The sequence below is a fragment of the Lagopus muta genome, chromosome 1 (genome assembly GCF_023343835.1).
Source record: "Lagopus muta isolate bLagMut1 chromosome 1, bLagMut1 primary, whole genome shotgun sequence".
NCBI lineage: Eukaryota > Metazoa > Chordata > Aves > Galliformes > Phasianidae > Lagopus > Lagopus muta.
The window spans coordinates 37,156,695-37,181,684 of record NC_064433.1 but is presented as its reverse complement, the minus strand read 5'-3'; the positions used below and the strand labels follow the sequence as shown (position 1 = coordinate 37,181,684).

General features: G+C 38.9%; 3 protein-coding genes and 1 long non-coding RNA gene across 6 annotated transcripts in view; 3 read left to right on the top strand and 1 right to left on the bottom strand.

The window, feature by feature from the left end:
• Positions 1–1,472: 1,472 nt before the first annotated feature.
• LOC125684850 (GLIPR1-like protein 2) lies at positions 1,473–10,563 on the bottom strand. Its single transcript, XM_048927369.1, has 6 exons — positions 10,158–10,563; positions 8,094–8,339; positions 6,680–6,783; positions 3,680–3,765; positions 2,576–2,602; positions 1,473–2,479 (listed from the first exon to the last, which is right to left on the bottom strand). Exons 1-6 carry the CDS (start codon positions 10,323–10,325, stop codon positions 2,325–2,327), a joined length of 786 nt encoding a protein of 261 aa, XP_048783326.1. The 5' UTR covers positions 10,326–10,563; the 3' UTR covers positions 1,473–2,324.
• A 4-nt stretch (positions 10,564–10,567) lies between these two features.
• CCDC107 (coiled-coil domain containing 107) lies at positions 10,568–17,690 on the top strand. Its single transcript, XM_048927358.1, has 6 exons — positions 10,568–10,806; positions 12,032–12,237; positions 13,440–13,506; positions 14,762–14,852; positions 16,327–16,436; positions 17,024–17,690. Exons 1-6 carry the CDS (start codon positions 10,629–10,631, stop codon positions 17,293–17,295), a joined length of 924 nt encoding a protein of 307 aa, XP_048783315.1. The 5' UTR covers positions 10,568–10,628; the 3' UTR covers positions 17,296–17,690.
• Positions 17,691–18,526: 836 nt separating this feature from the next.
• LOC125702160 (uncharacterized) lies at positions 18,527–21,044 on the top strand. 2 transcript variants are annotated; one of them, XR_007380467.1, is made up of 3 exons: positions 18,527–18,678; positions 18,939–19,045; positions 20,997–21,044. It is a non-coding gene; the product is annotated as an uncharacterized LOC125702160 (long non-coding RNA). The 2 variants fall into 2 exon arrangements; XR_007380468.1 differs by having other exon boundaries at positions 18,527–18,738.
• A 1,409-nt stretch (positions 21,045–22,453) lies between these two features.
• The window catches only part of CAPS2 (calcyphosine 2), a 36,609-nt gene continuing 34,072 nt past the window's right edge, over positions 22,454–24,990 (top strand). For both annotated transcript variants that reach the window (XM_048965070.1, XM_048965063.1), the window contains exon 1: positions 22,454–22,569. In XM_048965070.1, the coding sequence (XP_048821027.1) occupies positions 22,537–22,569 (33 nt within the window). In that variant the 5' untranslated portion in view covers positions 22,454–22,536. The remainder of the gene's footprint in view (positions 22,570–24,990) is intronic.

Below are 24,990 nucleotides of genomic sequence, written 5' to 3'. Positions count from 1 at the left end.
TCCAAGATGTAAAATTGCATTTAGCTTTCTCCTCAAGTTACCAGCTTTCCCAGTGAATGTTGTTACTTGTGCTGGGGACAGAGAGACTATTTGTCTTTGACTTGCTTGATTCAGCTTAACAAGAGGGTGGATTTGCTAGGCTTTCTTGGTCTGCCCATAGGATATGCAGATGTAAGATCACCTGCCCTCCCAGGGGTGTGAATAAGCAAGCATTCTGACATCTGCTGCTACTTGTATTACACAGTTTCACCTCAGGGTAGAGACCAATTGGAAGGATCATGTTGGTATGGATGATTTCCACATGAATTCTTTTGTAAGAAATTCTTTTGTAATTATTTATTAAAGAGAAAAGGTATATTTGTTAATTTGGGGGGTAATAATGAGGCTATAAACAGATAATATTATTACGGGATGTCATCATTACATGGCTGGACTGCAGGTAGTTCTGACAGTTTTACTGCTTTTTTGGTTAGGGGAATTTGTACAGCACTGCTTACTCCAGCTATGCCTGGCAGCCCAACAGAGCAGAACTGTAACACACTGCTTGCTGACTTCTCTGATCAATGCACTGGGATGCTGCAAGGACCAAAGTACAAGAGGCTGCCCATCTGTTCTCCCAAAGACACCAAATTAGGGAATGGGGCAAACAATATGATGTTTGGGAACATCAGATAGCACTGAGGATGGTAACAGTGAAGTAAACAATCTGACATTTTAGCATTTTGTAGAAATATCCTTCCTGTGCCTCCCAATACTGAGCAAAGCATAGTACAAAACTAGGCCATTCCTTTCTAATTGCCTATTGCAAGTACTAAGGAAACTTTCCTTACGGTTTGGAATTGAGTTTCTCCATCACAAGAAGCCATCTAAAGAAGGATTTTATCTTTCAGTAAAGCAATGGGAAGAACTGCTCCTCAGGAATGTCCACACTGAACAATTTTGTGTGTAAGAGCTGCCTGCTTATGGTGGTAAGTATATACAATTAGATTCCCAGCGTTGAGAATGTAATCCATTGATTCTGAATACGCAAAGTCTGTTCCATATTTTAGTAATCTGACAAAACTTACAGAAGAAATAGCTGTTGTATCTAATCATAAATTAATTTTCAAGAAAAGTCTGGCTTCTTTTCTTCAAGACTGTGTTATAAGAAATACTTTTAATATATAAAATCAGTGGAATTACAAATACTAACTTATATAATAATCTGCAGTGTTTTAGACCCAGATTGTGCAGCAAACACACAGAAAAAGGAAGCATAAGACAAATTATTTCCTGAAGATGAACTCAAGGAAGCTTCCTTAAGCTCAGATTAAGTTCAGAAAATAGCAGTTTTTCAGTCTGGATTTCTTCAGTCTGTTTTACAATAAAGGTGAAATATTACCTAATAATAATGAACTTTAAAGCAGCTATATTAGTATTTACTAGACAAGACAGTGACACAATTAGGAAAATCTACTTTTATTATACTGGGAACAAAAGAAGCTTCAGACTATTGTATAAATAACACTTGTTTTTTAAAGAAAGTGAAATAATTAAAGATTTGATCTGTTGGATATAGAAGAGTGAAATCAGTGTTGAATACAAAGGCTTCAGTAGGTTTAAAAAACATTTATTAGTAGAACTGCAGAACACTTACAGGACAGTAAATATTCTATCAGTAACAGTGCAGTGTAAAGAACAGAACAGCAAAAGTTCAGAAATGAAACACAAGGTTTAGAGGAAGTTGGGAACAAAGTAATAATCTGAACAATCTTATTTTGAATAAGGAGCAATAAATGCACAACTGAGTAAATAGAAAGTTGTCCTGCTTCATGTACTTCTGAAGAATCAGTACTTCTGAAGAACTGCCTTTCTAAAGAAACGTCTTCACAGATTTTACTCAGAACATTCTGTCGCTCTAGCAAAAAGGACTTTGTATGTGATCTGATGCTAGCTTCCTCTTGGCACTAAAACTAAGCATTTGTCACATCAAATACTGGCTTAGCATGAACTGTAACAAATTTTTAAACTGATAGGCATTTTTCTCCTTGAATTCCAAGAATACAGTGTGTAAATCTGGTAAATAAACAGAGTTCAATAAATTTGGCAATTAAAAACAATGCTTCTGAACATCAAATGCCATCCTTAGTTTACTAATTTCTCAACATGGGTCTTACCTACAAATAATTTTTTAACTTTTATAGCATGTTAAGTTTGCTGTAAGGAGCATAAAATAGTAACAAAACTACAGTAAAAGAAAGCTGACTTTAAAATCATATTAATATAGATTTTTGCTTAAAACATTAGAGATTATGTTCAGAATATTGGATGCATTTCAAATCAAGTTATGTGAACACAAACATGTTTATAAAGTGCTTTCTGAACAAATAAATAGCTAGAAAACCAACAAACATCAGCAATGTTCTCGAAATTATAACAGCAATACAGGCTTCATCACATATAATTCTGAACTCCCAAGGCGGATACCATCGCGAATAATCTAAAAAGAAACATATCATTAAAAGTTTAGGTGTACATTTTTTTCATCTGCAGTAACTAAGGAATATGAACAACAGTGCAAAATTATAACACTTACAAACAATTTTATCACGTCCTTCATTTCCTGCAGAAAGGAAAAAAAAGAAACAGTTCTATCAGGCAGCCAGAATTTCTCTTTCTTCAAATCTTTCCTAGTAAGCTGAAACTTACCAATGAAACAAGAAAATCTAACAAATCTGAGAACGTGAATTGAGAAACCTTACAAAAAAAATGAAATTGCTTTGGTAAAAATTAAACTGCAATACTTTATAATGCCTCCATAAAGATATTCTTGCTTCTAACAGTTACACTGATGAGAACAAAGACCCACGTGAAAAGGAATTGAAGCCTTATATGACCATTTTCAGTTTGAACCCTCTCTTCTTTGTGCTTCTCAAAATAATAAATACTGCTTGATATTCACAACATACACATGAAGTTAGTACATGCTATCAAGTACAGCCTTACGGCTGAGAATGGGAGACAGACTGTTTCCTAAATTGGGCCTAAATACTGGGGTGAGTATAACCTGGTAGTCCTATCTGTTTTTCAGAGGTGTCTCCTACTTAGAAATTACGACCCATAACATTAAAGCTATATAACATATATTAAGGCAACTAATTGTTAAACCACGAGTGTAACTTCCAGTTATTGAATGAAACTTAAAAACTTATGCCCTAACTTTAGCCACATGAATCTTCCAGCTTTTGGCTTTCCAGTAGGTAGAAACTGTATGTTTGGGACCTTCTGAAGAGAGACACCGAAGTAAGAACCTTTAGAAGTGCACAGAGAGATGCTGATTTCTTTATCTAGCTAATGATGTCATACCAAATACTCTGAAGCTTTACAGAGTACAACCATAAAACCATAATACATTTAAAACTGCAATCACGAATTAGCAAATCAAATTGAGACTTCATAAGTATCCCTAGGACACTGATTCAGCAACATGAACAACACCTTTGTTTCCAGAATATAAATAGCCTTACAGATAGTTTATAATTGCATAATACAATAATACACAATACTAAATAATACAACTGCAAACTGGACCTGAGAGAGCATCAAAAAGGAGTAAACCACATTTTGCAGCAGTTTTTATCAAGCACTTGGTCGTATTTTTTCCTTTTATGTATTACATTTTGCATTGTCTTTCACTTACTACACAGTTTCCTATCACAGAAGTCCTTCCTGGCACATTTACTGCATGGTGCTCCTTCTTTATATGGTCTTCTTCGAAAATTACCACTATAAGGGAAGAAGTTTCTATGAGACAGGTAGGTCATGCATAATTTTAAAGAAGTCATTGGTTGAAGTAAATACACCGAAATACAATGAGTTGCTCACTATTAAAAACCTTGGAGTCATTTTGAAATCTCTCTTTTCATTTTCTTTGTTCTCTCCATGAGAAAGAAAAGACTTCTAAGAAGTTATTTATTTTTTCTATTTTTTTTCTTTTTTTTTTTTTAACAGGAAGGTACTATGGCTTTTTATTCAAATTTTACACTGGTGGATAAATGAGAATGTTCTAGGTAGAATTTTGTTTTAACTGAGATAAATTGAGAAGAGTTTTAGAGTGGAAAATTTTAAAGCTGACACACTCCTGAATAGCTTATAACAAATCATTTAGTAGAAAAATAAAAACAACGTATGTAACAGGATATTCTGTGGGCTACTCACTGTTGAAAAACATAACCTTTGTTCAGCAAAATACCTGAAAATGTCTAACAGTAAGAATGCAGTCTTAATGAATACAGGTGGATTATTACATGCTTAAGTACCTCATCTAAGTGGAGCCTGACTGTTAAGTATAAGGGTCAGCCTGCAGGACTCACTAGTGGCACACTTCTAAAATCCACTCATACATGTAACTGGTAGATCTGACAGCACAGACAGCATCATTCTGGCCACCAGGTAATCAGCTGCACAGTATCCTGGCTATGCTGTATGGTCTGCTCAAAAAGAAGCAGCAATGCTATGCTCACAGCCTAACCCTGGGAACAAACAGACAGATTTAGCTCCCCTCAAGGACTGTGGGCTACTTTTCACCTCAATAGCAGACACTTTGAATAATTTTCTTCAAAGAAGATCACTTGCATCAAGACCTATGATAATTTTTTTAGGATTACAAGTTTCTACACACACTCTTCACTATCTGTATTTATAAGCAGGAGTTACCCACCAGACATAAAGATGTATGAGCTGGTAAAACATTGCAGAAGAAGGTGCACAGAGAAATATACACTCACAGCATGAGTGATGAGTGTGTCCCTCAGCACAAAGACTGGATGTTGTGCTGAGGGACATGGTTTAGTAGGAGCTATTGAGAATAGGTGAATGGTTGGACTGGGTGATCTTTTAGGTCTTTTCCAACCTTAGTGATTCTATGATTCTATGATTTCAAACACAAGGCTTACCTGAAAAGGGTCTCAGACTCCAGAATGGAAAGATAGAAGGACAAAGCAAAGCTTCTAGAAGCTCTGGCCAAAGCATAATATCAGATAACAGTGTGAAAGGAGGGCCAGCAGGTGATTGTGCATGGTTCAATTGCAGGAATGCAATACAAACCACAGAGATTGCCTGAGCTGCAGTTCAGGAGGTCTTTCTTGTTATCAAAGGCTTCAACTGCAAACAATAATTGTACTGTTACTACAGAGTTTAAAATCCTCTGTAAAATCCTCTTTGAGAAAACAGACTCTGAGCTACATATCCAGAGAGATGGAAGGCACTGTCTGTTTCCTGAGATGCCTTGCCTTCTCATTACAAAGAAATAAATCTAAACATTGAATAACGTCTAAGTTGTGGAGTGGTACCCCATTGAGAAGAAATAATGAATGGGGAAAAAAAGGCACAGATTAACTTTTGAAGAGGAAAAAAAGTCCCCTTCTCAAGGGGGAGTGAAAGAGAAGCATGGTAGAGTTCAGTTGGCCATTGGGGTGAAACCATCTCACACTCGTAGCAAGATGGGGCAGCCAACTTTGGGCATGAGAATGCTGACGGGAGGTAATGGGAATCTCAGACAAGGATGGTACCACAGCATGCTGTCTCATTTCCTTTGAAAAGCATCTATAAAATGGCTACACTGCACAACTGCTATGCTGAATAAGGTAATTTTAGCAAGGTGATCTTTTAATTGGTGCATCCTCAATTCTGAGAAGAAACTGCTATCTGTCAGGCTAATTGAGTCCTCAGGATGCTCTGAGAAAATGGTCTTACTGTTCTAGCTCCACTTATTTCCTGTGGTGAATTAGAGATTGGGGTTCTTAGTATCATACAGTTAGACCTCATCTCTTTGTTGGATTGAAGTGACAGGACAAGAAGTAGTAGTTTTAAACTTAAAAAAAAGCAGGCTTAGATTAGATAAAAGGCAAATTCTTCACACAGAGGGTGGTGAGGTGCTGGCACAACTACGCAGAGAGCTGTAGATGCCCCATCCCTGGAGGCATTCAACACCAGGTTGCATGGGGCACTGGGCAGCCCTGCCCGTGGCACAGTGCTTGGAAATGGAAGATCCTTCCAACCTGGACCACTATGCAGCTGAGCTATCAGTTGTCAAGAATCTGTAAGATGGCACAAGATATCAGCATGATAAATTGTTACAGATTAGAAAAGATCAAATTAATCAATCTTTACACACCACTGTTGATGTCAATTAGTCATTATTCTGAATCAGCAATTGGAAATTTTTTTACATCAGATTTTAAAAAGAAAACAACCGCAAAACTCCATATCCCAGTAAGTTTCAAAATAATAATGCAATTAGAAGTACAGCTAAGAAGAGATAAAGGCAGAACTTAAAGGAAATATTTCATTCAAACTGACTGAACTCCGTGACAATGGCCCAAGTTTGCTAGAAGAAAAAAAGCTGCCAAGTTTCCCATTTGTTCTGGCTCATATGAAAAAGAAAGAAATGAAGAGGATCATAAACCAGAGTGGGATTTGCTTAAGATTGCCACAGAATGACCTTATCAGTAAAGTTGGTAGATTTAAAAAAAACAAGTACATGTTGTAATGGTTATGGTTAGTAAATGAATTAGACAACCTCTATTCTCTCTAGGTTTAGCTTTTGCAAGGCTACCAACAAACGAAGATCTCAGTTTACTTTTAGTGAACTATTATTACAATTGATTTCTCTTTCTTCACAGTTAGAAGAACAACTTACGGTGGTGCATAGTTGCAAACAAAATTTGCTGCGTTTCTTATTCCTCCAACTTCTTTACAGAAAGCAACAGCACAGCCTAGTTTATATGTGTCATCCCAAACGATCTAAAAAATGTCCAAAAATAAATTAAAATGACACACACGGTAACCTTGTCTAATATCCAGCAAATAGCAGGTTATTTTAAGAGACTCTACATATGAGTTCCATTTTGCAGTAACTGATCTACTCTTAATGTTTATTCATAAAAGAACTGCTGGTAAGAAAGCATTCTAAGATGCACATCCAAATACACCTCAGGAGTAAGAGAGCTATCCTGCAAGTTTCCAGAATCTTCTACAGGACAACTTTAGTAAACATCACTGGCTTTATGGTCGCTGGGCAGGTTCCAAGGAACAGAAGAGAAATCAGTGGCAGCTACCTGACAGCTTCTTTAAGTAGGACTGCAGAAAAAGGCTTCTTAGTGCACTAAAAATGGCCTGGCTGGTAACTACAACAAACTTAACATGAAAGCTTTAGCACTGTACAATTTCAGACTGACCACTGCTAGCTGCCATACTTGAACAATGATGGCTTACTATCGCTTACAATCTGAGTATCCACTGCTTTTTCTTGGGAGATTCCTTCTATATACTCTGCATATGTCCTGAATTTAGTTAAGAACTTTCAACTATATACCTACAATATCTGGATGATCACATACCCCACTTCTGGAAAACAAAGACAAACCAGATTGCTCTCAGTATCTCCCCAGCATGAACAGTACAGGCCTCAGACTGACAAAACCATCTGAACTTTCCCAAAAGTTCCATCCTGTCCATTTTAACTGCAAGAAGTGGTTAAGCAGTACGTTAAGCAGACATCACCTTGCTTAGAAGAGGACTTAAATGTTTAATTAAAAAAAAGTCTAATTAACTGAGTCCCAGATTAAGGACCATCTTTCTCTTTTCTTACTAGATATAATTGATATTATGGGATATAATTGATTTTGGCTGGATTTTCATTTTCTCTTGGTGGTTTTTTTTTTCCCTAATAAGGAGATCCCCCAGATATTTTGCAATTACTGTGATTATTTCCAACACCAACCTGACATTTCCAGAATTCAGAATGGTGTGTGTACACAGCTGGAGAACTCGGAGTGATTACTAAGCAGAGTTCACAAAGTGCTGATACAATTAAATGAGTAGTGAGGCTAACATTGTAGGCAATAATGGATTGTTATTACACATGATTTTATGAAACAAGAAGGTGAACCAGGTAACTTGCAGTGCTGCAACTGCTTGAGATCAGAAAAGACAACAAGCTGATGGTCACTACAAACCACATTCACAATTCTGTATTAGTGACAGACCCTGATTTGTCCGCTAGGCACTATACTACTAACTACACAGAAGATTTTACTGAAGATGATTCTTACCTGAGTGTAATGACTGCAGACTTTACTACATTTCTGCAATGAGTAATTGTAGTTTCTGACTTCATCATGCCACGCTTTAATGGCATATTTAACATGAAATATTTGATGACTTCCAATCCATATATTCTCTCCAACACTCATAAAATGAGGATGGCCATGATATCTCACGTTTAAATGCATGTTATGATCAAAAATGCATTTATTTGCCCATGCCCTGGCAGTCCTTGCCAAAGCTGCATCCCAAGTCTGCAAAATAATAAAGTTGAAATAATTGTGCAATGTCAAGTTACAGGAGTCTCCAACAGTCAGATAAAAGCAGGCAATAAAATGGACAGATACAGATTATTATATATTAATAACAGGTAGACTTTATATATTGGAGCTACATAAAGAAATGCTTTTCCTTATTTAAGGCAAGTACTCGTGTTTTATTTTGACTTTTCCAGTGGCAGCACAGAATGACAAACTTGAAAGAATTTTCCCCTTTTCACTGCTGAAAATTAACTTTGTAACAGCACATACTAGCAACTAAAAAAATGTTTGGAACACACTTTTATCTTCAGATAAATGAGTCATTAATTAAGCGTGAAATTTCTGGGGGATTTTTTCTTACTGAACAAATTGTTAAGGATTTCCATCACATAAACATTAATTCAGAGTAAAAAATACACAGCTTCTGTAGATTAAGATGTATAAATATTTTATGCATTTTGATTCTCCACAAACACATCCTGCACTAATGCTTTAAATACACCAGAGCATTTTACAAACACAGCTTCATAAAATACGTTTGTTTGGCAAATAATTTATTCTGCTATTTATTATTTCTCTGCAGTCTACCACTGTAACATAACTTCTGATTATTTAACAAATGTATTTTGTATTTGTGTTCCAGTCATGAGTGCTTTCCAGCAGGCTTCTTCTATCTGTAACTACCTAGTTTTATGCCTTACAGAAAAGACCCCAGGTTTTAATGCCTAAGCTTAGCATTGTGCAGACATTTTGGTTACTCTCTGTCTCTACATGGCTGCCAATGTTGTTATCTCACCAAGGCCTGTTGCTTTTTTTCTAGCTATCTGTCTAAATTCGTATTTCCTTTTTTCATCATTTTTCTCTGCTTTTCCTACTCCAGAACACTAAACCCAGGCACAGCGCTTTAACAAGGTACTTCAGCCTGAAAATTACATGGCTCTCCATCTACCATTCTGGATTCTAACCCATACACACAAAGCCATTCTGTTCCCACAGCATGAGAGCATGTGATTATTTTCAAGACTACTTCAAAATACCAAGGTATCAGGTCTCTTTTTTTTCAGCATGTTCTTCAGTTTTGTTTAACCATTTTCACCAAAGTTTTCAGTGCCATTTGTGTCAGTACCAGATACAAAGACTTTTCCTTGATACCAGAGATCTCCAGCCCCAGCAGTCCAGTTCATACTCTTGCTTTTGACAGAAAACTGAACTGCCATCTGGTGCTGGACTGCTTATCTTCCGCAGGGAGCTCAGGGGAAACCTCATGGCTCTCTACAACTCCCTGAGAAAAGGTTGTAGCAGGGTAGCAGTCAGCCTCTTCTCCCAAGTAGCAATGATACAATAAGAAATAGGGGCCAGGAGTTGCACCAGGGAGGTTCAGGTTGGATATTGGGAAGGATTTATTGTCAGAAAGAGTGGAGTCATGGGCACAGGATGCCCAGGGAATTGGTGCAACCCCTGCCCTCTGAAGGTGCTTGAGACGTGTGGAGATGTGGCTCTGAGGGCCGCCGCACGGTGGTGCTGGGCTGAAGGTTGGACTGGATGATCTCAGAGGTCTTTTCCAACCTTAATGATTATGTGCATCTTCCAACCAGAAATTCCTTGGGGCTAACGTGAACCTCTTCTGTTTGCCCATCCTATAGCACCAAGCTGCACGCACAGCTGTTTCTATCTCACCTGTCTATAACCAACCCAACTTTCTAAGATATTTCTCATCAAATAAGCATGATATTATCTGCACACACGGCACTGCTTCTACCCCGGCCATCTCACTGCGCCACCCCGCTCACACAGCCGCAGGCCGCCGCCTACCATGTACCGCATGTTGCTGGCGGTGGGCTCCACATTCCTGCGGTACACGTTGTGTGAGCGCACGCACTCCCCGATGAAAGCCTTATCAGAGATGGGCGGCAAGGCGGGGACCTGCCCGGCCACCGTGCCCAGTGCCGCCGCCACCACCGCCAACACCAACAGCCTCATGGCGCCGCACTTGCCGCAACCGCTCGGGCACGCGACGGGCGGCGGTGCCGCTTCCAGAACGTTCGGCGGGCCGGCTGAACTACAGCGAACTACAGCTAACAACAGCTAACTACAGTCCCCTGCAGCCCCCCGAGTGCGGCACCGCTCCCCCTCCCCTGGTCTCGGCCGCTTAGAGCTCCGAGCCGCGCGGGAGCCGTGAGAGGGCGGCGTGCTGCCGGCACAAGGACCGCCCCGCCCGGCCGCCGCTCCTCCTCCGCGCCGCTGCTGCGCGGCCGCCGGGCGGGCGTCGGTCCGGCGGCGGCCATGGTGCTGTCGGTGCCGCAGCAGGCGGTGGTGTCGGTGGTTTTGGTGCTCTGCCTGCTCGTCGTTATGCCCAGGATGTTCGGGGGAGGCGGAGGCGGCGGCAGGGCCGGGCGGGCTCCGCGGGGCGGCAGGGCCGGGCCCGGCCATTTCGAGCCGCGGCAACAGCAGCAGCACAGAGGTACGGGCCCGCGATGCCAGAGGGGCCGCTCGGAGCCGTGTCTGTCGGGGCGGCCCGAGGAGAGTCCGTGGTACGGAGGGGGCCGTGAGGGAGGTGTTGGGAATGCCTACACGTGAGCGAGCGGGGCCCCACCAGCAGCGTGTGTGAGCTTTAAACCTCCTGCTCCTTTGTGGCCCTGCTGGTTGCTGTCTGTTTGTCTTTAGAAAATTATTTACAGAGTATAGGTGAAACCGTGTTGCTGGAAATGTATGATGCCGGTCAACGAAACGAACGGGTAAGTGTATTGCATTGGCTGCGGGAATGAAAACTCTTCTCCCCTTGCCATCCAGCCTATTCAGCTTGCAGATATCCGCGCTGCCATCTGCAGCACCTCTGATGCTGCCGTGGCCCAAGTTGTGCAGAGTTGAGCCTGTGCTGGGAGGACACTGCTCTGTGTCCTGCTCCTGCCAGGCCAGCCTTTGCTTCCTGTAGTCCTGCAGTCTTCTCATTGAGAGCAAACTCAGTGGAAGAAAGGAAGCAGACGAGGGAGGGAAGCATGTAGCATTCAGGCAGTACTTGTTGGCTATAAATGGGAAGCTGTTGTGGCCACACAACGTATGTAATGTTTCAAGCAGCCTGAGCTGCCTGGCAGGGTACATCTTGGCTCAGACCCTCGGGGACAGCTTTGGGGTAAATGTCTCTGTGCTGGCCATAAGCATCTCTGACCTTGCCCTCCTGGGGTGAAGGTAGATGGCCTCTTCTAAAAGGGGGGCCACAAATACCCCTCACATTTAGTACAACTGCTGCCTTGCTCCTGAAACTGCTGTGGCCTCAACAGGGACTCATTTGACAGAAAGGAACATGATGCAAGATTGTGTTTACTCTTAAAAGAACCAAAGCAGAAATACAGCATTGAAATGTTTTCTTTGTATGTCTGTGTTTTCTGTGGTTTGTCCCTGCATTAGCCAACGTGTGCATGAAGGGAGAAACACAAAACTTGTATCTTAAAGCAGCATGGAAACTTAATTTGAGAATCTTTCCTACTCAGATTTAACTTTATGTTCTATTTATAGAAGGTTGATTACTGGTAACTTTGTTTGAATGTGGAGCTGACAGCATCATCTGCTGGAGTGAAGAGTGAAGCTGATCACAAGAAGGAAAGAAATTAATTCTGGTTGTGAAGCTGATTGCACCTCTGATTTCATTTTTTTTATTTTGTCTTATTTCTTTCAATTTAACTTTGAAGGTAGTCCTCAGACAGTTCATCAAGGTCGCCCAAATCCAGGAAATCCTGAAGGTAGTGTTTACCAGAGTATTCAGCAGATGAGAAATGCAATGGCAAAGGAGATAAAGAGTGAGAGGACAAGAGGAAATGGCAGAGACTTAGCATTCACACTCATGCCCTTGTATGCTCTTGGAGTGGGAGTGTTTGCAGCATACAAATTCCTTAAGGTGAGATATATGAAAATCATTACTATTGAAATTAAAAGGAAATTTTTTTTCTCCCCAGGTCTGAGCCCATGTGTGTGGTTGTCTGATGATGTTAGATCTATCTTGTAACATAAATGCTGTAGTTAAAATAGTAGTATATGTCATTCTTCCTAATGAAGGCATTGGTCTTATCTTTTTTAGATGCTTAAATGAGAGTCTTATGCTTCTCCCAGTCTCATAAAAGAATCTGAGAATATGAACAGTGCTGTTACTGAAGCTGTAATTTCAGTTTCATCAGTATTTTTCATCCTTCAGAATGAGCTGGGATATGGGAACAAGGCGATTCCTGCAAAATAACAGCTTTAGGCTAGCAACTGAATAGAACAGTGAGCAGTAATAAAGAGCAGTCTAGAACTTCTCCCCACCCTGACCCCTCTCATTTGATCAGGCTGCTGTAACAAAGACTGCTAGCCATGAAATGCAATGCCTTTTGTACCATTAGTGAATTAAGAAAGGAGAATGCATGATCAATTTGTTCTTAGCTGTTTTAGTGTCACACTTGTTAGGTATTATGGGTAGCATTTGAAAGATTGTGTGCATCTGGAATGTTGTTGCTTGCCTTCAGGGGGGAGAAAATAAAAAACATAAGTCAAACTTGTTTTTATATGTATACTGCTGAACGGTGTACACAGTCTTTTCATGTCTATAATCAATTTCATATCATATATGAGAAGAATACAACTCAGCAAGATGAAGGTAGAAGTTGAACAATTTGGGTCTAAAAATAAATGTAATACTAGAAGTAATTAGGTTGCAAGTAAGATTTAATATCATAAAAACTCTATTTTGAATGTTATGACTCTATAACTTGTGCTTGCAGGCCTGAAACAAAAGCTTCTATAGTAACATAATATTTTTATGACATTTTTATTAGTTTAAGGAAAGTAGTTTTATCTCCTAATTAATAGCAATCTAGAGGGTTTCTTCTACTTTTGTAAAACTGAAGATGAAGCAGCCACTTCTTTTATAACTTTCCTCAGTCATGTTAACATTGCTTTGAAGTGTTACGTTAATACTGCAAGAAGGCAAAGCAGAAATGAAATTTCCTTAATGGAGCATAAATTTTACAGTTGCTGTTTTCTTGCAGTGAATTTCTGATTGTATTTTTATTTTTAATGTAAAGATACTAATGTAATCTTTTAACACAATTTTGTTTATCAAAGATGAAGGCACATGAAGAAAATCTCTCTGAGAAGGAAAAGAGTACAGAAGAGAAGGCAAAGGAAACGGGTAAGATTCCCACTCAGAGTGCATACATTCACCACCTACGTGTATTTCCTGCTGAAACAAGGCTACTGATTTTCATGAATATGTTCTAGCTCAACAAGGAAGTTCTTTTCAGTTACTTTGGCACCATTAGAGAAGGACAAAAAGCATTTTGTTATTCGGTGTATTTCACACACTTACTAGATTTGGTTGAAAACTCCTGATGGAATTATTCTTTAAAACAGTTACAGTAATATGAGGCAGAGAGCCATTATATAGTGGTTTCAGTTTTCTCCTTGTGTAGTGGTTCTCTGCCTTGTAATGTGCAATGTTCCTGTCACTCGATGCCTGGTGAATGGCTTCATTAGATTAGAGTGTTAAAATAGGATATAATATCTTTGAGAATTAATAGGATGTTGTAGGAGAATATAACAGTATTATGCAGTTATACAGATTGTTCTTTTTCTGGGCCAAATTAGAGATCAAAGTCATGATTTGTTTATAGAGGAGAGAAAGTAAGTGATGCCATCTTCATGAAGCAAAAGTACCCTTGACTGTCTGATTCAGTGTGTTTAGGACACACCAAAAAGTGAACTTTCTTTTGGAGAAAAAGTTAAGGCACATCAAAGTTGCACTGTTCTCATACCTTTTCTTGCCTCTTGTATAGGCATGCTTCTAGTTAAGTGAACAACTGGCAGCCTCTTTTGGTGTCCCTGTACAACAGATCTGTAATTGTTTTTGGCAGTGTTATGCTGCTTCCTCACCACCCTCATATATTGTATTTTTCTTTCTTCAGAGTTTCACAGTATTTTAGGAGGAGTTACTCCTCACAATGCTAGTGCCTTAAGCACTTGTTGAATGCAACTATTTCAATGTAGTTTGCAAGGTAAGAGTAAAAAAAAAAAAATTAATGACAGTCTGAAGGATGAAGGCACTGCTTTTGACTCGGGAAGTCTTAAAACTGCATGGTTCTTCAGGCTGGGAAAGTGGCAGTCAAGTTCTCAGATTCTACCAAGGTATGCCTGTGTTGGATACTGTTAGAGGTTACTGGATAAGAGGGATTTCAGGACATGCACTGTGAAGTTTCTGTTCTTAACACAGCCATCTCCTTTTCACGTTCTAGATTTTAGAGAAAAAACCTTTCTGAATTTTGAATCTGTCCATCCAAAAGTATAAAGTAATATTGTTTTGGCACTGTGAACGCTTCTAATGTAACATTCTCTCTCTCTTTCTCCCTGCTCTTTCCCTCTTTTTTTCAATTTGTTTTTCTGTTTGCTAGAACATCAGCTTTTAGAACTGGAGCAGCACCTGGCACAGACAGAGAAAATGTTAAATTCTTTGTTGACTCAGTTGGATCCGCTGTCAAACTGGTGAGTGTTTCAAAAATGCTTTAGTATCCATCTTCTGTGAAGTGAACTTCTGCAAAACAACACATTTCTGAAATACAGGTAGAAAATATTGCTTAGAAACCTTCCTTAATTACTGTTTATGTAGCCTTTAATAATTCTTTCATTTACGGTATTTTCAGTAGACACCTCCTTTCCTTTGTTCATCAACATAAATGCCAAAGCTCAGACTTACAATCAGATTACTGTCACTGAACAAGTTAAATTGTAAAGTGGACTGAGGAGAATAATAGTGAAAAAACACTTAAGCTCAGCAGCCTTTGAAAACCCTTGTGGGAATTACATTTCTGGTAGCAAACTGAATTCTTTCAGTTTGCATGTCATTAGAAGATGAAATCGGTTATCAAAGCATAGCTGCTTAATTCTGTGTTTTGAAAAAGCTTTAAACTGAATGTGTGCATTGGAGAGAAACATAACTGATCTTTGGTGGTGAAAAAATGGGAATGAATAATATTACCTCTCTGTAGTTTAATCAGATGTTTTTTCGTTAAGAAGGTAGGACCTTATGCATGTACCAGAAATAAAAGTATCCATGCTGTATATTTTGTGTAGACTTGACAGCTTTCATGAAGCCTAGTTTAAAACATGGTGAACTTCACAATTGCTCCTTTAGTATGCTTCTAAATTTAATATATATTGAAACTATTAAATAGTAAGAACATTAATAGTAAGGCTAATTTGTTTACCAAATTTCTGGTAGTCATAAGGAAGAGAAAGAGAGTAAATAAAACCAGAAATAAATGAGAAAATGCTCTAAGCTGAAATTTTCTGTATTGGCCATAGTTCTCCTAAAACCAAAATTAATTGGGTTGTTTCTTAAAGTAGTCATTACGCAACCTGAGTGATTGAATCTCCACTGTTTGAATTCAACAACTATTCAGTATGTGTGTGTGATCGTAGAATCACAGAATATCCTGAGTTGGAAGGGGACCCACCAGGATCACAAAGTCCAACTCCTGGCTGCATGCTGGAGCACTCAAATCCAGACCATGTCTGAGAGCACTGACCTAATGTTCCTTCAACTCCATCAGGCTTGGTGCTGTGACCACTGCCCTGGGCAGCCTGTTTCAGCTACCTCCTGGTAAAGATCCTTTTCCTGATACTGATCCTGATGCAGCTCTGTGCTGCTCTCTCGGGCCTCTTTTTGTGGAGCTGTGCTCCAGCCTCTCATCCCCAGTCTGTACATATCCAGGGTTGCCCCGTCCCAGGTACAGAATCTGGCACTTGCTCTTCTTTAATTTCATACAGTTGGCGATTGTACAGCTCTCTAATCTGTTAAGATCTCTTTATGGGAGACGTTCTCAAAGAAAAACTTGACAAAAATTATTACTAAACTAATGTATTTATGTACGGAAAGAAATACTGCTCTCATATGCATTGTTATTAAGTAGTCATTTCTAAGGTGATGTTTCAGCTGTTGATAATATTTCTTTTCTAGCGTTAATGCTTTAGCTTGTGAGCAGAAAGATGAAATAATGACACAGATCCAATCAATTAGACGACTGATGAAAGAAAGTGGATTGGATAAATCAGAAAACAAGATGACAGGTACTTCCAATTTTCAGTGGGATAGTTATCTAATTAATTTACATTTTAAACAGTCAACATCTTTCTGTGATAATGTTCAGCTCCTGCATCTTAGGTGAAATGAGTGTAGAATTAATTTTATTCTGCAGTTGTACTATTCTTCCTGTTTAAGTGGAATCTATTATCAAGTTTTTTGATACACTGTAGGTTTTTTTAAAGAATATTGCTAAAATACATTGAACTGACATGCTATGCTTTCAAGAAACTAGCTTCTTGAATGAAAGTCCTTGAGCAACCTATTAGTATTGATCTAATTTTAGTCTGAGGATACCCACGTGTGGACCTTAGAGGTTGTGGGCAATACTGCACAGTTACACTGAACAGCAGATTGTATGTTAGATTCCTCTGGAATCTTCCAAAAGGTGAATAGTAGTCCAAGAGAAATTTTAAATGTTAGGAACAGTTGATTAGAAGTTTGGCAATTTCTCCGTTAGTTGAATTTTATTAAAAGAGAGAAAAAAGAAATAAATATTCTACTTCTGAACTGCCTCTAAACTTGGAACCTGTTCAGTAATTCAAACTTCTTTTTTTTTTTTGTAAATTGTAAGATGTCAGCCACGTTTGTAATGAGAAACTTGAAGATCTCCTTCAGTCATTTTCTGAACATTCTCCAGAGAAAGAAATGAATGACGGAGAAGATGACGGTAATGAAGATTTGCATGAAGATGCTGATGATGATTACAGAATAGAGGAGCATGAATTACGTGATGAATGTGAAGTACATCAGTTTGAAACAGATGTAGTAGAAGACCGAGAAATGATAAACAAGGATTTGATAGAATCAGAGATGGGATTGAGGAGACGTAATAAATATGAATGAAATCTGCATGTGTAAAACTTAAAAAGCTTATGAATTTTTTTTTCACAATGTTGTATGCACTTTAAACTGTTTTGAATGAAGTTATGAAGTTATGTGCACTGCTGTATGCTTTAAAAAGAGGGATTAAAACTGCTCGTATCTGATCTTTCTGCAATTGATTTCAATGGCAGCAAAGTTTCCCTGGAGATGTTTACATATTTTATCTATTTATTTTTTCCTATAAAGATATTTCTGTACTTTGTATATAATACACTGTAATCTTATGCTTCACTGAAATATTAGAATATCTTGTAATTTAGACTGAAAATAATAGGTGCTTCATGTTTTGTAACTAGTAAGCACAGTACCACTTCAAGTGTGATTTCTTGAGTTCATTAAAGAGCATGAGTGATGAATTTAGCTCTTCGTGGAAGTCTTTGGAGGGAGGGGAAATAAAAAACAGTTATGGGTAGATGTGTTAGAGATGTGTTAATGGAGAAATTTCTTGATTGGCAGAGAAATTTAGCCACAAACACTGTTGAAATAATTTTCATTTGTTGTCTTGTCAGGAATGGTGTATAGTTTTAATGTCAATGTCAACCTTAATGCATTACACTGGGTAGCTTCATTTTTTTTTTTTCCCACAGCTGTTCCTGGTTAAACCTGGCAGCTGTGCAATCACTGACTTACCCCTTAGTACTTGTGTCCTTGCTTCATATTAAGACTATTGAACCTGGCCTGATTCATTGTGCTGTTAAGTTAGCATTACCAGATGTGCTAGTGCTTCTCACTCAAGAGCTGTAGGCTTGGTTGTTTCTTATGTATTGTGCCAACTGGATTGTGGCTTTCTAGGTAATTGTTTAAACAAGCTTTTATTATTATTATTATTATTATTATTATTATTATTATTCTCCTTTGCTGTAATAATTTCTATCCAGACCTTAGTTTTCTCTTAGTTTTTTCTTCACTTCATGCACGTGCCTATGATGCTGCAATGCTTCAGTTGCAGAAATGAGTTCAGAGGTCGTTTTGCCTGAAGAATGCTGTTGATGTTTGGTTTTAGAAGTACGTAGCTTTTAAAGTACAGCGCCGTGACTCTTACCTTCTCCCACAATTCGGCCTACAGCCATTCACACCGCTGCCGTCTCTGCTTACTTTGCTCCTTCAGAGCCTGACCGCAGCCCGGGCTTTGCTGAGCTTCCACAGCGCCCTGCACGGCCTGGGGCGGAGTGACGGGCGGGACGCGGCGCCGTTACCACGGGGACGCTTGGGGCGGCCGCCCTCCTCCGGCCCTCTCTGGTTTGCTCGGCGTTAGCTGCATTGCGCTCCGCCTGAGGCTTCGTTGGGAGGGCCGGGGCCGTGCCGGGTAGTTTGTGCCGATTTGTGTCGAACGCCTCGAGAAAGGTCGTGAGTCTGGGAGGCCGCCTCAGCGAGTCCCGCGCGGCCGGCTGCGTACACAGCGCGGTGCGCTTCCTGCCTGTTGAAGGGGGGGGGAGGTCCGGAAGGTAGAAGCGGGGTCAGCCTTCGTGGATGGCGATCTAAAGGGGGGGCGTCTGTTGTCTGGGATAACACGCAATGAGCTTTGGGTTTAAACTCGCTAGATGGAAGGAAAAAACAGCCCGGCGGGGAGGGCAGACGGGTGAAATGTGAGCTGTGTTTTTCAGTTTATTCTGAAGGCTGTCACTGCGTTTGTATGGATTTGGAAGTGAGAGGAATTGCTGCATCCCCTCGAAGGCAGACTCAGCTGTTGTCGAGAGAGAAGAAATGTCAGGTATGTTAACAGAGGGCGTGTGGTTGTTTTCTGTCCCTACGCTGAGGTTTTTGTACAGAATTTTAACCATACACTAAGGTTTAGAGTTCAGGGCTTCAGTGCGTTTGGTGGAGAAGAAAGCTGATAAAGAAGTTAATTCTGACACAGGTGATAGTTTAGTGATAATTCCATACAACTGTTTCTCAAATAAAGAGAAGGATTGCAGAAAGAAGCACACCAACATGCTGAGTACTACCTGGAGCCTGGGGAATGTAAGAGCAAATGTTTGCAGCAAGGACTCAACCTGTGCTCTGTGCTGTTTCAGACTCCTGGTGAAACTGGTGACAGCGTTTCGTTTTCCAAAAGAGCAATAAAGTCCAACAGCCCTCAAAACATAATCTCAGAAGGAGTGATGCCACACTGCCTTTGTGTGAAATAAATCCCAGTGCTCAGCATTCGTCATGACAAGTGATCTTATTTTTCAGGTAGTGGCTGACCTTTTGAGTTCAGATAGGTAGACAGGCCTCACAGGATTACTGTAGGTAGACTTCCAGGTTAATTTTTGAAAGGCTGACGTGAGTAAATATGATCTTGGATTATGAGAGCCATTGGTTTTATTACAGCTAAAGTAAATATTTTTTGTAACAGTTGATTTTTCTCACAGATATGGGCATAAAGTATGCAGTGAGGTAAACTTCATCTGCAGTGTTCCCGTAGCCCGCATGCACCCATTTACCTTCCATATTTGTTGAAAAAACTTGGGTATTTACTCTGGGTTATAAAAGAAACATCCTTTTTATGCCTGTCAGTTTCCAAATTTAGACTCTTTATTGCATGACTTTGTGGCTTGAAAAACTGTAGATTGAAATGAGGTTGAGACTGTGTCCTAATAAATGTGGGTAGTCGTAAGGACAACTTTGCTATATTCTGATTTGATGACTCTCAGAAAAGGCATTAAACATGTTGTATTCTTTCTTCTTAAAGGCAGTTGAAATGCTGCAGAAAAACTTGTGGTTTAATGCACTGCAAAAATACATGAGACAGCACACTGTTATTCCAAGAAGACTAGAGTTCGTTTACTTTGGTTAGTTTGAGGAGTAGGACTGCGTTTTGTCCCTTAAAGACTTTTCACATATTTCACCACAAGGTGGTGGTGTTCATTATGTGCGGCCGCTCCGAGATTTGCTTTTTTTCTTTTTTTTTTTCTTTTTTTTTTTTTTCTTCTTCTTCCCTTCCCGTCCCCTCCCAAACCTAAATACTCTTTTCTGAAGACACCAGAGGCTGGTGGTACTAAGTTTTGAACTCTCTTTTCCAGGGGTGTGCTGCCAGGGTGTGTGGGGAGGAAAGCAATTAACACTTCTGTGATGGCTTTCAAATCATGCATGCATTAGGCCACAGCTGGAAGCAGGATGCTTGCACAATTCAGGGTGCAGTGCTGACATCTATATGTTAAGGTCTTTTAAAAAACAAGGTGCAGCAGAACGTCTGTGAGCCACATATTCTTTTTTTTTTTCCCAACTGGAAGGCCAGCTGGAGGAATTACTTCTGGCTCGAAGTAAGCCAGCTGTCCGTCTGTGCTGTGGTTTCAGTTTATGGGCTGGCTGAGGGCTGGCTCAGAAACATTCCATGCCATCATCCATGTGACCTTAAACCTGGTGAGCAGTTGTTGTATGATCAAAATCTCAGAAACGTGGATTATTTTTAATGTATTAATAGCAGGTGTGGATGTTGTCTGTACTCTTAATGTCAAGAAAACTTTCTGTATTGACAAATACTGAATACTCTTGTTTCAAGATCTGTAAGAATCAACTTTTGGTGAAAAGCTTTTGTTTTGTCCTTTTCTTACTGCTATCTCAGTCAAATACATACATCAGATGCCTGGAGACATTGGTTCTAAACAAAGGCAGGCTGAAAGAGACAACTGTGTGTTTACCTCCTGACCTCTGTCAGCATTAATAATGTGTCCTTCTAGGGTTGGAGACCAGATACACGTGCTGCTCGGGGTCCTCGCCCCCCAGAGTAAGTCTGCTCATGTTTTTCTGAATCAGATTTCATCTGATTACTTTAATAATTTACACCATACACTTGCATTTCTATTGATACGTAAATCAGTGTTGCATGAAATTTATCATCTTAAGGCTGTTTTCTGTGACATGTTAAAGCATAAATTTTCAATGCATTATTTACATTAGTGAAGTGCCTTACAGCCACTGTATCTTTCTACATTATTTTCCAGCTGTGTGTCATTATGGCCTTGTTGTTCATATCTGCATCAAAGAACTTCAACTTTTTGTGTACTGTCAGTCAGTTTGTAATGAAAAACAGCTGGAAATTAATGAGCTCTATTATTTGTAGAAGCAATCGTGTTATAATAGGGTTGTTTGGAAATACTGGCAGTAAAATTCAGTCCCCCCCGAGGGTAACTGAGGTAAAGATATAAGACACAGAAATTCTTAAATAAATCTGTGATATTTTCATTTCTTTGAGCAGAAGTGTGTGTGTGTGTGTGTGTGTGTGTGTGTGTGTGTACACACTGAAGTATAATTTGCTCCCACTATGTAGTTAGGTTCCACTGTATTAGTCTAGTTCAGATAATTGAGAATGCTTGCATCCTGAGGAATTATTGCTTCCCTGTGGGCTCTCTGGTGACTGGTTGTAGAGGGATGTTTCCACAGACCTGCTGTGGAAAATGGAAATAAGAATTCTTGATTTATGATCTGTTGCTTTGCTGGGGCTGTCTGAGGCTGGGAAGGAAGGAGAACCTTGCAGGGGCCTTTTGTGGTTGCTGGTGTGAAGGAGGAAAAGCTCATTGTCTGGCTCCTGAGGGGCTAATAGACGTTTCCTAAGTAGGCTGTTTCTGGTTGTAAGGAAACTTTTGTGTAGGTACTAATCACAGAATCACAAGGTTGGAAACGACCTGCAAGATCATCTAGTCCAACCACCCTCCCATTCCTATCAGTGCCACAAATATATATATTATAAATATAAATATAATATAATATAATATAATTATACAATAATAATAATATATAATATATAATAATTTCTAATATAATTATATAATATATAATATATATAATTATTATATTATATATATTATAATATTATTATAATATATAAAATATAATTATACAATATAATAATATATAATATAATTATACAAATATAATATAATAGAAGTAACTACTGGAGTTTGTTTTTAATGTACCTGGAAAAATAAGAAACGTATTGTTCCTAAAATCATTTTAACTTCCTGCAGGGTGCCATGCTTAGATCTAGGGAGGCTGGAAGATTCTGATGATGAGGTAATTATAAATTAATTTGGTCTTGAATGGTTTTTAGAATTCACGTGTTGCAAGAACTTACCAAATACGTTTCTGAATATTAAAACAAACAACCCGATCACTTGTCCTTTCTTATTTTAGGATGGAAACTCTTATGTACCGTGCAGTAGAAGTTTTCCTCACACACGCTCTCTAAATTCATCCTCGGATTGGAGAACGTCGTTAGAAATGCCACATGGGCAGCATCTACCATCTCAACAGGTCAGTCTCTCATAACAAATCTGTTTAAAATGTGCCCCTTCAATAGTAATTTGGAAAAAGTAGTGTTCAGTATTTTAGTATCATCATACAGGTTTTTTTTTCTTTCTCCTTCGATTACATTCTCATATCCAGTTGCTAATGGTCCAAAGTAGTTTTGTCAAAGGAGTTTCTACTGAGAAGCCTATAGCGTATTTCGAAAATCCAGCGTTTGTTTAATGCCTGAACTCATCTTTGTTGGTAGATGCATTTATCCTTCTCTTAGTAACTTGCAAGAGATATATTAACAACTAGCTTTATTAACAGTTTGTCAAAGAAACTGAGTAGCATTGAGATAGCATGTAACTCTGATCTGTTAAAGTTAAAAGGTGAGATCAATAGTGATCATTAAGCATATGACTGAAAAAAAACAACCTAAGCTTACAAACAGTAAAGTATTCTTTCTATGGAAGAACAGTTACTTTTGAAAAGGGAACTTTTGGAATTAGGTACAGATATTTCTATTAGACTTTTTTTCAGTCTCTTATCTTTAAAATATAACTGTTTGATATTAATTTTGAAAGTATGCTCAGTTGGTCTGAGCACTTTCATTGTTAAAATTTCCCAATCATCCACCAGCATTATTTTCTGATTGACTAAAACTTAATCACTGCAAATCTTCGATGCTTTATACGGAATATCAGTAGTGCAGATGGTTCTGTAAAGCATTCTGATTGAAAAATTACAGCACTGTTCAGGGTCAGCGTCCAGTATAATAAATGTAAGAGTTAATTGCTCAGATAGTTTTCCTTTGAACGTTGATCTGAGTTAAGTTTAGAAAAAATAAGTGACAGTTTTTTATTTGACCATTCCATACATCTGAGATTTTGCTAATTTACTATTTAATTTCTCTTTTTAACAGATTTCTAGAATGTCTTGTCAGATGAAAAGAGAGGTAGATTAAGCAATATACACTGACAAAGTTAGCGACTGAGTAGTAAACACAGCAGTGGATGGTCTGAACGTGTAGTATGTTTCAACATCTTTTGTGTTGCAGGAAGTAGCTTTTTTAACAGTCTTCTTAATTTGTCATTCTGCATCCTAGGGTATTTTGAAAATGTTTCAAAAATGATAATTAGAGAGAAAATGCTGACGCTTAATACAACACTTCTCTGTTAGTGATCCCTAAATATTTGAGAGGTGAAGTATCTGGAGCTTTTAAACTAATTCAGGAAGCACCAACATATTTTTCTGTCACTGTCATGCACTTAACATAAACTCTGTAATGTTCTATTTGTGCAATTTTATTTGGTTAGAGTGCAGGAAATACGCTGACTTACCAGTGTTATCTGGAAGAACTAGGAAGTACTTTCTACTGTTTAAAACCTATTATTTCAGAAATACTTAACTTAAACCTAAGAACTACTGAATGACTATGTCTGTCTAGAGCACTAGCACTGCCAGAGAGAAAACAATTACGAATACATTTACATATAATCTCTATTCCTAATTTATTGACCTGTATGGCAGGACTCCAAATTGCCTGGCACTCGAAGGTGAATCTGCCAGTATCGTCATTTTGTTTGTATGACCAGCTGGTTTCCCAACTTGAAACAAAATATATTTAAATCTGAAATATTTAGTAGTTTTTTTTTTTTTTTTTTTTTTTTTTAAATAGAGAAAATATGGAGCACTGTGGAGTAGGAGAGAATTAAAAAGTTAGTATATAGCTTCATTCCTGAGCGCTGTGTCTCTTGCATGTACTCATGGTTGCTGTAAAATCAAACACTGAATTGCAGTAGACCAGTCTCTAGAGGGGTTTTGGTTTGATTGCCCTTGCTAAATTCTATCTGTCTGGTCCTTGCAATTTCACAGCATAAGCTGTAGCCCCTGGGCTGTAAGCTGCTCCAGGCTGTGCCTCCCTGTCCTCCACACTTTGTAGAAGTCTCTCTCCTGATTGATCTTGTCATTTCCTCCAGAGAAGGCACAGTCTCCTTTCTACCCCCCATCTCCTTCTTCATGCTTCTTTACTTCATCCTGTGGTACTGAAGGTAACTAGTAAAATTGTGAATAAAAATAGAAAAGCGTAAAACACATCCATCGCAAAAACAAATAGAAGTATTTTTCTGAAGAGGTTTTCTGAATATAAATAACACTGATTTGCTGCAGCTTCTCACCTACTCTTTATTATTGTTTAAGCTTCTGCATGCTGCCTGAAGCCTAACTGTTTTGTTGTTTCTTAGAGTTCACAGCTAACGAGTATGTTCATTAATTTAGGCAATATGTATGGATTGTACAAACTGAGATAACTGGACTAGGAGTGCTTTAGTTCTCAGAATATCTCTGTGTCCAACAAAGGTATTTATACACATTTTAAAATGCACGTGTAAGCACTAGGGGAAGAAAAAGAAAAGGCACAGCCCTGCCAAAAACAGCTTCTGGGTA